The sequence below is a fragment of the Dipteris shenzhenensis genome, chromosome 1 (assembly GCF_047967505.1).
Source record: "Dipteris shenzhenensis isolate YYH24624 ecotype China chromosome 1, Dip_SZ_1.0, whole genome shotgun sequence".
Classification (NCBI taxonomy): Eukaryota; Viridiplantae; Streptophyta; class Polypodiopsida; order Gleicheniales; family Dipteridaceae; genus Dipteris; species Dipteris shenzhenensis.
Genome location: NC_141596.1, coordinates 35,383,950 through 35,397,773, shown reverse-complemented (window position 1 = coordinate 35,397,773; position 13,824 = coordinate 35,383,950). Strand labels below are relative to the sequence as shown.

Here is a 13,824-nt window from a genome sequence, read left to right as displayed (position 1 = left end):
AAATCACAAGTATGTAGATAGTGCCAAAAAATGTGAAGCACAGATTCAGCAGAATGTAGGCATCTGTGGCAAACAGCCGGGGCAATATGTCTATGCGCAAGTAACTGCCCAGATGGGAAAATGCCAAGTAGAACTCGCCAGAGGAAAAGCTGTTGCCGAAGAGGGACTTTATAGTGCCAAAGGAGATGCAGCTGCTTTCTCCACCACTTTGATGGACGATCCATATGCCAAACAGAATTGGCTCTGTCAGAAACCCAAGGCGGAGGTAACAACACTTTATATAGAGAAGGCACTGTGATATGTGATAGCTTCAAAGGACGGGCTGAAGAAGAAGGAGAGTGGAGAGTCTAATCCTCAAGCCTATCTTGAAGTTCCAAACGAGGTACCAGCAAGAAAGGTTGAAGCATTTCTGAAACTTTGTGCCATAAAGGACGATAATGAGCTCCCAAACCATACTTGCTAGCAGCCATAGAAAAGGATAAAAGAGTGCCATCATTCTGAAGTACATCCGCCACAGTAGCAATACCTTTGAAAGATATAAAATAAGAACGCCTAGGTTCTTGTATAGCCAAAGGAGGGTGGAATACTTTGGACCAATAAATATTCTCAGCCCTCAAGGAATTTCCCAACAAAGAATCCCTACCATTCCATTCCAAGTGGGATAAAATATGCTTCCAATCAAGAAGCAAACGAGACACAAAAGGGCAGCCTTTGATCTTGCCTTGAATAGAGCCAAATAGAAAATCCCACTGTGTGGGCTGCCAATGCCCAAAAGCAGAAGTATCAATATGCAACAAAAGAGAGTGGATCGTAAAAGCCCAAGGCTGATCCCCTTGCATAAATTGCAACATCATTTTCCCCCTGTGAGCAACTATATGCATTTGAATATTGAGTATGTTCAAACCCCTGTGCATCTTTGGAGAACAGAGACAATGCATAGAGAGTAATCTGAGACTTTTCTTGCCCTTTTTTGAACACCAAAAAATCTCCATGATAGCAGACAAATGAAACCAAATCTGCCTTAGTAAACATGATGAGGGGCAGATAGAATTGTATGTATGCTATCAAAATGGATTGCGTTATTCGCAAGCAAACATGTAATGGCCAAGTTGCAAGCTTCCAATATTCAAGTTTTTTCCTCAGCTTTGTGAGCATCCAATCAATTTGTTGAGAATGAGTGAGTCCCCAACCTAGAGGATAGCCAAGATGTCGAATCAATTGAGAAGGTGGAACAATTTCCCCCGGCCACAAAAGACTATGCCAGTCTTTAGCATGCAATGGCAATAACTTGGATTTCTGAAAATTCACATGAAAACCAACAGCTAAGCCATATGTGGAAAGAGCCTGCATAATCAAGGAGAGATCACTCCGAGTATTTTTCGGGGTAAAGAAAGAATCATTTGCCACACACACACACACACACACACACACACACGCACGCGCGCACGCACGCACATGATAAAAAAAACAAAAGCACATATAGATACAAAAAATAGTGCACATACATAGACTATATAGTACACAGTGCAGACACATACTACATGTAGATGTACATGTACACATACACATACATATACTTTTTTTTTTGTAATATCAAGTGCAGTATATTTATATGCTCATAAATTTACATGATGGGAGGTCCCCGAAATGGAGAGTATCCCAAAGATCAGAAACATAAAAAGAAAAGCTCTATGCAAGAAGCATCCATATCACCCTCATGGCAGGCATCATATAAGGATTGGCGCAATGAGGCTCGGAAAGATTCATATGACTTGTGAATCTGCCGACCCAAGTATGCCAAATTATGCTCACTCTAGATTGTCCAAAGAGCCCAATATCTCACCAAAGACAGAAATAGTGAGTATTGAGACAAAGACCTCATAAATCTTCCAAAGAACCAGAAATGTTTCCCAAATATGACTCAGGAAACGGAGCCGAAGATGATCTGAAATTCTCCCGAGGAGGTTCCTAGAACACGGGCAGTGCCAAAGCAAATGAGGAACAGTCTCTGAAGGAGCCTGACATCTTAAACATGTGGATGGTGCAATGCGACGTTTGGCAAGTGTGACTCCCACTGACAATGTGCCTGTCATACATCTCCAAAGAAAAAGTCTTTGTTTCAATGGCATTTGACACTTCCATAATATCCAGAGATTTTTCCGCCACCATGAGAGGGGCTTCCTTATATGCCACAGAGAATTAGCATATTGCTGAATCCATGGAGCAGGCTGAAGAAGCTTGTAGGCTTTGATGGAGGTCAAGGCAGGAAGAGGAACAAGACGAGTGCATGTAGCAGAGGGCTGCAATTGCCAATCCATAAGCCTGTCTGTGTCAGCCACAGGAGCAATAGGTAGAAAAGGATGTAACAAATCAGCAATTTTCTTCCATATAGACCTATGGTGCATTCCCAATGCATAGGAAGCAGTGGCCCGAGGAAAAGATAAGACATAGCCCTGATCATCTACCACATCATGTATGTATCTAATTCCCAATTTCATGAGATTGTATGCCCGAACAGGTTCCTGTAAAGCGAGTGGAATGTCAAAGATGGCACTCCAATGAATACTTTCTTTCCTCATCAAGTTTGTCCCCGAGCAATTATCAGGAGCCCATTCGACCTTAGAAAGTACTTGTTTCCAGTCAAGTATCAGAGCAGTAGAGAAAGGACAGCCAGGTATCTTCCCTACAAATCTCCCAATGACAACCTCCCAATGATCAGTAGTCCAATGACCATAAGCACAAGTCCTCATGTTGACACACATGGATGGTATCGTACAAGTCCATGGCTGCTGTTGGCGGAAAAAAGTATGGAGCATAGTCGCCTTCCTTGCAAGTACATGATATCTTAAATTGAGGACATTAAGTCCACCATGCATCCTAGGAGAGCACACCATTTCCATCTTCATCAGTCTCAATGCTTTCACAGCAGTTTTTGTCCTCCATAACAGCTCCATAGCTTGAGACATAAAGGCTGAAATATCCCTGGAGGACCAATGCAGCAAAGGCAAATAGAACTGGACATAAGACATTACAATGGACTGTACTATTCTGAGCCTGACATGAAGAGGCCAAGTAGAAATTTTCCAGTATTCCAGTTTATGTTGAAGTCTTTGGAAGATCCATTTTAGCTGTTGCTTCCTGGTGATATGCCATCCTATAGGATATCCCAAATGCGTGACTACATCTTTGGAATGCACCACCTGCCTGGCCAAAGAATAGAATGCCAGTCACATTGTTTCAGGGGAAGTAATTTAGATTTGTCAAAATTGACATGCAATCCCGCTACCAAACCATACAATGAAAGAGTGGTCATAAGCATGTGAACTTCTCGGGGAGAAGTCTGTGGCATAAAGAAGGAATCATCAGCATATGCTTGTGCCAAAAAAGATGCAGCCCCAGGGATTTTAAGACCAGTCATCTGTCCTGTGTTTGTATATACACATACACATACACATACACATTCACACACACATACACATACACATACTTTTTTTTTAGTAATATCCAGTGCTGTATTTATATGCTCATAAATTTACAAGATGGGAAGTCTCCAGAAATGGAGAGTATCCCAAAGATCAGAAACATAAAAAGAAAAGCTCTATGCAAGAAGCATCTATATCACCCTCGTGGCAGGCATCATATAAGGATTGCCGCAATGAGGCTCGGAAAGATTCATATGACTTGTGAATCTGCCGACCCAAGTATGCCAAATTATGCTCACTCCAGATTGTCCAAAGAGCCTAATATCTCACCCAAGAGAGAAATAGTGAGTATTGAGACATAGACCTCATAAATCTGCCAAATAGCCAAAAATGTTTCCCAACATTGTGACTCGGGAAACGGAGCCGAAGATGATCTGATATTCTCCCGAGGAGGTTCCGAGAACACGGGTAGTGCCAAAGCAAATGAGGGACAGTCTCTGAAGGAGCCTGACATCTTAAACATGTGGAAGGTGCAATGCGACGTTTGGCAAGTGTGACTCCCACTGACAATGTGCCTGTCATGCATCTCCAAAGAAAAAGTCTTTGTTTCAAAGGCATTTTACACTTCCATAATATCCTGAGATTCTTCCGCCACCATGAGAGGGGCTTCCTGATATGCCACAGAGTATTAGCATGTTGCTGAATCCATGGAGCAGGCTGAAGAAGCCTGTATGCTTTGATGGAGGTCAAGGCAGGCAGGGAAACAGGATGAGAGCATGTAGCAGAGGGTTGCAATTGCCAATCCAATAGCCTGTCTGTGTCAGCCACAGGGGGAACCGGTAGAAAAGGATGTAACAAATCAGCAATTTTCTTCCATATCGACCTATGGTGCATTCCCAATGCATAGGAAGCAGTAGCTTGAGGAAAAGATAAAACATAGCCCTGATTATCTACCACATCATGTATATATCTGATTCCCAATTTCATGAGATTGTATGCCCGAACAGGTTCCTGTAAAGCAAGTGGAATGTCAAAGATGGCACTCCAATGAATACTTTCTTTCCTCATTGAGTTTGTCGCCGAGCAATTATCAGGAGCCCATTTGATCTTAGAAAGTACTTGTTTCCAATCAAGTATCAGAGCAGTAGAGAAAGGACAGCTAGGTATCTTCCCTACAAATCTCCCAATAACAACCTCCCAATGATCAGTAGTCCAATGTCCATATGCAGAAGTCCTCATGTTGACACACATGGATGCTATCATACAAGTCCATGGCTGTTGTTGGCGGAAAAAAGTATGGAGCATAGTCGCCTGCCTTGCAAGTACATGATATCTTATATTGAGGATTTTAAGTGTGCCATGCATCCTAGGAGAGCACACCATTTCCATCTTCATTAGTCTCAATGCTTTCACAGCAGTTTTTGTCCTCCATAACATCTCCATAGCTTGAGACATAAAGGCTGAAATATCTCTGGAGGACCAATGCAGCAACGGCAAAAAGAACTGGACATAGGACATTACAATGGACTGTACTATTCTGAGCCTGGCATGAAGTGGCCAAGTAGAAATTTTCCAGTATTCTAGTTTATGTTGAAGTCTTTGGAAGATCCGTTTTAACTGCTGCTTCCTGGTGATATGCCATCCTATAGGATATCCCAAATGCCTGACTACATCTTTGGAATGCACCACCTGACCTTGCCAGAGAATAGAATGCCAGTCACATTGTTTCAGGGGAAGCAATTTAGATTTGTCAAAATTAACATGCAATCCCGCTGCCAATCCATACAATGATAGAGTGGTCATAAGCATGTGAACTTCCCGGGGAGAGTTCTGTGGCATAAAGAAGGAATCATCAGCATATGCTTGTGCCAAAAAAGATGCAGCCCCAGGGATTTTAAGACCAGTCATCTGTCCTGTGGTTGTAAGATGATCAAGATACATTAAGAGGGGATGGGTCGCAATGGCATAGAAGAGAGCACTAAGAGGGCAGCCTTGTCTAACTGATCTACCCAATGTCCATGACCGGGATAGATGACCCCCAAGAATGCGCTGAGAAGTAGAGCCAGAATAAAGCCAGTAAACTGCATTTGCTATCTTTGGACCAAAGCCCAACTTTGTCATGATTTGAAAGATAAAATCCCATTGAATAGTGTCAAATGCCTTAGCAATATCTACCTGCAATATGAGCACATCTTGATGCGAGTACTTAGCATATTGCAGTCAATGCATTGGAGATATTGTCATGGATTTGTCTTCACGGCGGCACAAACCCATACTGATGAGGATGAAGGCCCGCATTCAGTATCCCGTGAAGCCTATACACAATCATTTTGGCAATGAGTTTGTAAACTACAGGCATCAAAGTAATAGGCCTCCAATCTGACATATGGTCACACAGGTGTTTTTTGGGCACAAGTTTGACTATGCCATGCTTCCAAGAGTGCGGTAACTGATTTGCTTGCCAGGCAACTTTGATCATTTGCAAGAGGACATCTTTCAAATCATCCGAAAAAGAAATATAAAATTCCACCGTAAGGCCATCCCAGCCAAGGGACTTGTATTTGCTGAGGTGGAACAATGCATTATCAAGTTCTGTATCAGTAAAAGGTCTCTCCAAGGTAAGAGCATCATCCATTTCCACTATTTCAGAAACATATTGGAGGAATTCAGTCCTCGCATGAGTCATTTGATTTGACGGGGAACCAGGAGCAGAGAACAATTTCTGAAAATAATTTTGGCATTCATCTCGGAGATCAGAGAAAGAGTGCATTCAAGAGCCATCTAGCTTCCTTACCCTTAGACATGAGTTTTTCTGTCGAGTAGCATGCAGGCCCTGGAAAAAGGCTTTTGATGAGCAGCCCTTATCCGTGAGGGGCTTCATTCTTGCTCTAATCTGCCATTTGTGCAATTTCCTCTGATCATTAGTAGTCAATTTAATCCGAGCATGGGAAAGGGAATCATTTTCTGATTCAGAGAGAGGCCTTAAATGTGAAAATTCAGTCAATTGTTGTGCTGTCCTTTTTGCCCATTTAACCTCATTCCTCCATTTAGTCATATGCCAGTTTCCATACTCCCTAATGACATTCTGTATACGAGAGACAAAGCTGTCCCAAGCATAATCCATGTCCTCCTGGGCATGCAAAGGCAAGGGATGAATTGCAAGTCTGATCATTTGCTGGAAATAGTGATGTCGGAAATAAGCCTGATTAACATGTAATAATCGACTGGAAAAAGGTGGCAAATCATCCAGTGGCATACCAAGGTGCAGATTCATCCATAATGGGGTATGATCTGACAAGCCCAATGAGAAATCTATGAGGAGATGAGGGCTAAAATCTGCATATTGTTGTGGGTAAAAGAAGTATTATCTGTCAAGCCTTGCCTAGTATGTAGTAAGTGCATTATGATGAAAAGTATATCCAGGCACTGACCCTTGGAGAAGCAGCCATAAATCTTCAGCCTGCACAGAAAGAAGCATGCTATTCCATTTCTGCCTTTCCGATGATAGCATATGAGATCTGGAAGTAGTGTTATCTCTTGGCAGAGGGGAATTATTAAAATCTCCACAGATGAATGCATTAGATCTCCATGGATATTTGCTTAAAGAATTCCATAAAGAAGCCCTGATGGCAGAGGTCTGGGAGGCATAGACTGATGCAAACTCAAGAATATCACCATTGACATTACATTGTATGACCATCCATCTGCCACTGCTGTCATTGAAGGCTAACTGAGGCTCCAGCTCATGTCTAACCATTATGCATACCCCTGAGTAGGTAGTGGTACTAGCATAGTATATGTCATAACCATCAAAATAATCATGATGACCAGCCTTAGAGTGTTGATTATGCTCTTGCAAAGGAACAATATCTGGCTGCATTTTATGTACATAATTCCATAAAAGCCTCCACTTTGAAACATTGCAGAGGCTCTGTACATTGTATGTAAAGCACTTAAGTGTTTGATCATGAAAGAGGTATACCCCTTCTTTAGAATCACATATGGGGATGCCCTTCTTCAAAACCCCCACCCAATTTTGAAGGACAGGAGCTGAAGTAGAAGCCTGTCCTGGTGAGGGAGAAGAAGCATCCCATTGACGAGATTGAAAGGGGCGTTGCTTCAATACAACCACCTTCTTAGGGTGTTGAAAACCATCCCGATCAGTTCCCACAGATACCTTCATCTTTTCTTTTTCTTTATCTTTTCCTTTTCCAGCAAGTGATTGCACCTGATTAATTGGTTTGGCATTCTTTGCTCCATTTCTATTTGCTGTCTTAGCCTGCGAATTCTCATTCTTTTCCCGTATCTGGGGCGGCAAGGCATTGGGAGGGGGCTGATGCAGAACCATTGGGCATTCAGAGGCTAGATGTCCAAACTTGTGGCAGGCAAAACAAGCTCCTGCAAATACACCCCATTTCAATTCAAAATACTTTTTTCCCAAGTGCACTCCCTCAACTTCTACTGCAATAGAAGGAGGGGTAGGTGTATCAGTGTCCCAGAGAATGCAGAACCTGTTACGGTTTCCCATAGGGCGTGGAGGACAAATGACCTGTCCCAAAGAAGCAGTCAGGCCTGGCAATTCTTCATGCATATAGTCCGGAACTCAACCCATACAGGACAGTGATGTCGTATAAGACTTTGATAATCCTTGTTTGGGGACCAGGGCATAGCATGTACCATCTGCTTCCCATAAAAGAGGGGAGAAAGCTCAAGTAGCCTCTGCTTGCACAAAGCATCTGATAAATGCACCTCATAAAAGCCTTTAGATGCAAAATATACTCCCTCTACAAAGCATCCTCCAAGGATGGACTTAATCCACTGTGCAACATCACTGGCTGCTGGGATTCTTCCTGGAAAGAAAATTATTATTGCAGTTTGAGATAACTTCCTGAGAGGATTCACGAGGGATGGCAATTTCAATTTGTATGTGACCTCTGGAACTGGTTTGCCCCATTCCTGTCGTGACTGCTGAAAGTCATCCTTAAGTGTATCAAACACGTATTGAGCTTCCATAGTAAGTTCATCATCTTGTGTTGCAGGCTGTGAAGGGCGGCGCTTAGCTTCTGCAGGTCTTTCTTTTCGATCATATGTACAAACATCCGTACCTGAAGCCATGGTTGGAATACGACAAGGCAAGAGGGATTGTACGAAAAGGTATAGGATCTAAACAAGCGAGACAAGGACTGTACGGAAAAATGCAGGAGCACGACTGAAAATTGTACGGAAAAGGTACGGGATTGTACGGGCAAAACGGGACTGTACGGGTATACGGAAGAAACTGTACGGAAGGAACTGAAACTGTACTGGGATGCTGACGGGGCACTGAGAGACTGGACTGTACGGAAATGGACGGGGTTGTACGGACGTACGGAAGAATCTAAGGAAAAGATACAGCGATGGCGATGCAAAACAAGTACGGGACTGCTCGGAGCTGCGCAGGGGTGAGCCAGACCTCACCTAGTTGGCCGTATGGTCGTACGAAAGCGTACGGCGTCCGTACAGGTGTACCTGTACAGACGGGGAGGGAGGCTGAACGGGCTCCTTGGCGAGGCTGAACTGCAGCGGCCGCACTCTCTCTCTCTGACACACACTCTCTCACACTTTTTTTTGGTAAAATCCAGTGTAGTGTATTTATATTGTCATAACTTTACAAGAGGGAAAGTCTCCAAGATGGAGAGTATTCCACAGATCAGAAGCATAAAAAGAAAAGCTCAATGCAAGATGCATGTATATCACCCTCATGGCAGGCATCATATAAAGATTGCCGCAATGAGGCTCTAAAAGATTCATATGACTTTTGAAACTGACGGCCCAAGTATGCCAGATTATGCTCTTCCCAGATTGTCCAAAGAGCCCAATATCTCACCCATGAGAAAAAGAGTGAGTATTGAGATAAAGACGTCCTAAATCTGCCAAATAACCAAAAAAGTTTCCCAAATATGTGATGCACACACTCTCTCTCTCTCTCTCACACACACACACACAAACCGTGTGTATACACACCATACACATACACATACACATTCACACACACACATACACACACTTTTTTTGGTAAAATCCATTGTATTTATAAGCTCATGAATTTACAATATGGGAAGTCTCCCACACACTAGCATAGAACTCCAAAAGAGAGCCCGATAGAAGAACTCAAAAACAAGTAGAGAACACTTCAAGGCAAGTAGCATCCAAATCCCTTGCAGCAAGACTGTCATGTAAAGACTGCTTAAGGGACATTCTGAAGAAAATATATGCCTGAGGAAACTGTTGACCCATCCTAGAATGCAGTCTCTGTGTCCAGATGGTCCATAATACCCAAAAGCGAGTCCAATGAAAGAAAAGGAGTAATGGAGACATCTGAGATGAGCAGCATCCAAACATCCAGAAAAGTTTCCCAAATCTGATAGAAGGGAACCGAAGCCGCAGTAAATGAGAAACATGAGTGATCAATGTGCGAGAGTGCGGGCAAAACCATAATAAGTGAGGAACTGTCTCGCGGGGATGAGAGCACCGGGGGCAGAAAGGAGAAGCAATGCGGCGAGCTGCCAATTTCACCCCAATGGAAAAGGCTCCCACTATACATCTCCAAAAGAAAAGCCTCTGTTTCAATGGCAATTTGGTTTTCCAGATTTTCATGAGACGGGATTGCCACCAAGATAAAGGCCTATCCAAATTCCAAAGAGTGTTGGCATGCTTGTCAATCCATGGCTGTGGAAGAAGAAATCTGTAAACCTTCGAGGAAGTCAGATTGTGTATCGAGAGTGTATGTGTAGCAGGAGGTATGGAAGTCAAATTCCAGTCCATTAATCTGTCCTGTGCAAACAGTGGAGGAACCGGAACAAATGGCTGCAACATAGTTGAAAGTGTTCTCCAAATGGATCTATCACACACATACACACACACACACACACACACACACATACAAGAAACGAGAAGCCAACTCCCAAAAAATAGCCAACCCAATTTTTAAAAAAATTCAAAAATAAAATTTCTCTCTCTTTTAACATTAAAAAAATGACATATGTGATTATTTGTCACTATACTTGAATAAGGCATTAATCAGCTCCTTTGCTATGAGTCTCCTCACATATTGAGTGGTTTGAATGGATATGGCCTGACCAGTTGAGAAGCTTGACCAGTTGAGAAGCTTGTTGTTGATGTGTAAGCAAAAAAACAATGATCAGAAGCCTTCATGGCCTCTGCAGTGGTTGTGTGGAATGCTAGTTGCAACATACTGCTTCCTCTTCTGTGGTTCTAGAGTGTATGTTCTGCAATATATCCATTTTCGTGAGTGTAGGAAAGTAATACAGCAAATTTATTACCTTCATGAAATTGCACGTGCAATATTCTAAAATGTGCCTGCCTGTAACACAGTATGTGGGTTTATATCTTTGATAAAGCCATGGTCTAAGTGTGAGTGCCGAGTGTTTCATACAGTTGTTCTACTTAAGATGAACAAATAGTCTTTCTTAACTCAGATGTTTGCACAGGAATGTCATGAAAAAAATAAGGAGTATCCTCTTGCGAGAGCAGAAAAACTAAACAGGGACATCAAGAAACTGGGATTAACAGATGACGGTATGAATTCTCTTGATCAGTTCCGACGGCTTATTGCAGAAATGGGGAATGCACTTGGCTTCGTCCGCATGGTGCGAATGGGGGGTCTACATCATTCTAGTACAGCATCTGGGTACTAGTAGTCGCTACTCCTGGTATTTTGTATCCAAGTCTTCTGATCTTTTCTTGCTTGCTTATGCATTGTCACTTTCTTTCAAAGATTTGTGCAGGATATGAAAAAAAAAGCCAGCTTTGAGGAGGCTGCAAGGATGTTAAAAATGAATTCAGAAGCTGTGCGGGCAGGAGCAATACTTGACAGAACTCTCAAGATACAAGAAATGCCCATTGAACAGACTAACTATTTCAAGATCCTCACTGGAGTATTTTGCCAGGTCTTGTTTTAAAAATTTGATGAGATAAGTCAAGCAAACTATAGATGTTCTTTCTAGGCTTGCATACGGAGGAACACCATTCATTCTTAAAAAACTAAGAGGCACTGGCAATGTATGAATTTGGAAATCTTGGTTTTGCAGGAGCTGCAAAGTGTAGATAATCTACACCTGAAGGAGTTTTACCTGATACTACCAGCATTGATCCTGAATGCTGTAGAGACTATGGTACAATCAAAAGAGAGACTTTTCAAAAGAGGTCGTGATGGCTCAAGTGGATTGTTCACTGATGATGGTCTGGTCCTTGGCATAGCATATATTCTCAAGGTAGGAATCTTCTCTCACAATTCATCCTGCTCACAGGAGCTATTGTTTTCTATGCTTTACCAAATTTGCGCCTGAAGTATGGAAGAGTGGGCTGAAATCAGAAAAACATAGGAGAGAGGATTTGTCCTACTATGCTTTCTGTGTGCATTTTACTTCTGCAATCAGGGAGGTGCTGGCCTGCAGCTTTCTCCTGCATTTATGTTAGGTCTGTTGATTGTATTCTATTCATTCCAGAGTTGAACAAACCCTTTTATGCACCCACTGCAGGTACTTGATCAAGACAAACAATTCGACTCACTTCATTGGTTTGAGTCAGCAAGAAAACACATTGCGAATGAAAAAAATCGAGTACAAGATGGACTTGATATGGACAATATTGAGAGTGGCATGAATGGGCTGCAAGTATGGAGCCAAAAGTTTGCATCTATTTCAGAGGAAGAAGCACAGAGCATGCAGCTGGTGAGGCTTTTGCTTCAATTCTTAAAAGTAGTGTCTAATAGCATACAGAGCCTTGGTTTTGCTGATGACGCTTAACTGAAACTGTTGCAGATCGTGAAACGATTGAATAGCAGTCTGACTGAACTTGAGCTTATTGAGTACAATCTCACTGCTGCAAGACTTTTTTTCCAGTGACTGGATTCCGAGCTCAAGCATCAGATTATTTTGACTAACAAGGGTAATAAAGTAGCCCAAAAAAACACACGCATGACTCATACTACTGTAGCAGATCCAGGAAATCTTGAAATATTGAAATGCCCCTTCAATGGCCGCGAATGCAGAGCCTTTGGTCCATAGCTTCCTAACTTAAGCTCCAACATGGTCTGCAGTACATCTGTTGTCATTATACAGGAATATTAAAGCCAAAAAATGAGATTTTCAATCTTGCATTGTCTGTCCTCTTGCTCGTCCATAGCAATTACAAAGCTATTGATGCAGCTGGGATGAATAGAGGGTGCCTGTGGTTGTTGGCACCTCCAGTAACATCAGGAATAGGAAATGATTCCAATTTCAATTACGAACAAGCAGCTTAGCTTGCATGTAACTTTACAAAGGAAGTCTAAAAGCTAATTAAGACAAATGAATTTCCATTGTCAATAAAATTTAATATCTGAGCTCTCTTTTAACATTAGTCTCTACAAAATGGAATTGCATTCTAAATTTTGGTGTACCAAGTTTTTTAAATGTAAAGAACAAAATTTAATATCTGAGCTCTCTTTTAACACTAGTCTCTACAATGGAATTGCATTCTAAATTTTGCTGTACCAAGTTTTTTAAATGTAAAGAGGCTATCAAAATATTCCAAAGCGCATGTGCATGTGCATGTGTGCACGTGCAGGCACACACACACACACACAAGCTTTTAAATTCCCCTTCACTGGTAATAATTAACTCTATCTCTCAAAATATAACTGCCATAATTTTATTATTATTATTATTATTTGTTTCCTCCGCCTAATTAAACCCCATAACCCCCTATCTTTCCTCCCCTAACCGTGCATCCCCTCTAACCAACCCCCAAACCCACCCCCCTAATCTCTCCCCTATCTACTCACCGCCTAACCAATCCCTATCCCCCTCCCCCCCTTGCCGTTTTGCACCGCCAGCCTAGTTCCGTCCTCCGTTCCTTGCACATTGCTACGACAATCTTCTTTGCCTGTTATGGTTCACCACTTGATTGGCTGCCTTGCTCACTTCTACTTCCCTCCAAAGCTACTTAGTTGTTGTTCGTGTGCACTACTCTTCCACCACCTTGTTGCCTTCTCCTTGTCCAATCTCTTCATCATCTCCTTCCTTCGTCTCCATTTCACCCCTTTCTTTCTACTGCCAAGCTTGTACCTTGGCTTGTATTCTCCCTCAAGTGCTATACAAAGTCCCCACTTTCCCACCTTTGTGCCACCTGGTGAGCTTTACTTTTGGCATTCACTCAAGTCTGACTCCCATTGTAGATCATAAAGTCAATTGCTAAACATGCTACTACTTCATTTATTCTCTCTCTCTCTCTCTCTCTCTCCTTTTTCCTTCCCTGTGTGTGCGTGTGCACAATAGTGTACAAAAGGAAGCGATATGGAGGGTCGGAAATTTTCCAACCCTCCTAATTGCTTTCTTTTACTCTCTCCCTCTACCTCTCC

At 42.4% G+C, this 13,824-nt stretch overlaps 1 protein-coding gene across 2 annotated transcripts in view; it reads left to right on the top strand.

Annotated features, from left to right (window-relative positions):
- The window catches only part of LOC147905750 (uncharacterized), a 205,211-nt gene extending 192,416 nt beyond the window's left edge, over positions 1-12,795 (top strand). For both annotated transcript variants that reach the window (XM_087374417.1, XM_087374414.1), the window contains 5 exons: positions 10,913-11,112; positions 11,200-11,371; positions 11,513-11,695; positions 11,963-12,154; positions 12,245-12,795. In XM_087374417.1, coding sequence (XP_087230543.1) covers positions 10,913-11,112; positions 11,200-11,371; positions 11,513-11,695; positions 11,963-12,154; positions 12,245-12,328 — 831 coding nt within the window. In that variant the 3' untranslated portion in view covers positions 12,329-12,795. The remainder of the gene's footprint in view (positions 1-10,912; positions 11,113-11,199; positions 11,372-11,512; positions 11,696-11,962; positions 12,155-12,244) is intronic.
- Positions 12,796-13,824: the final 1,029 nt, after the last annotated feature.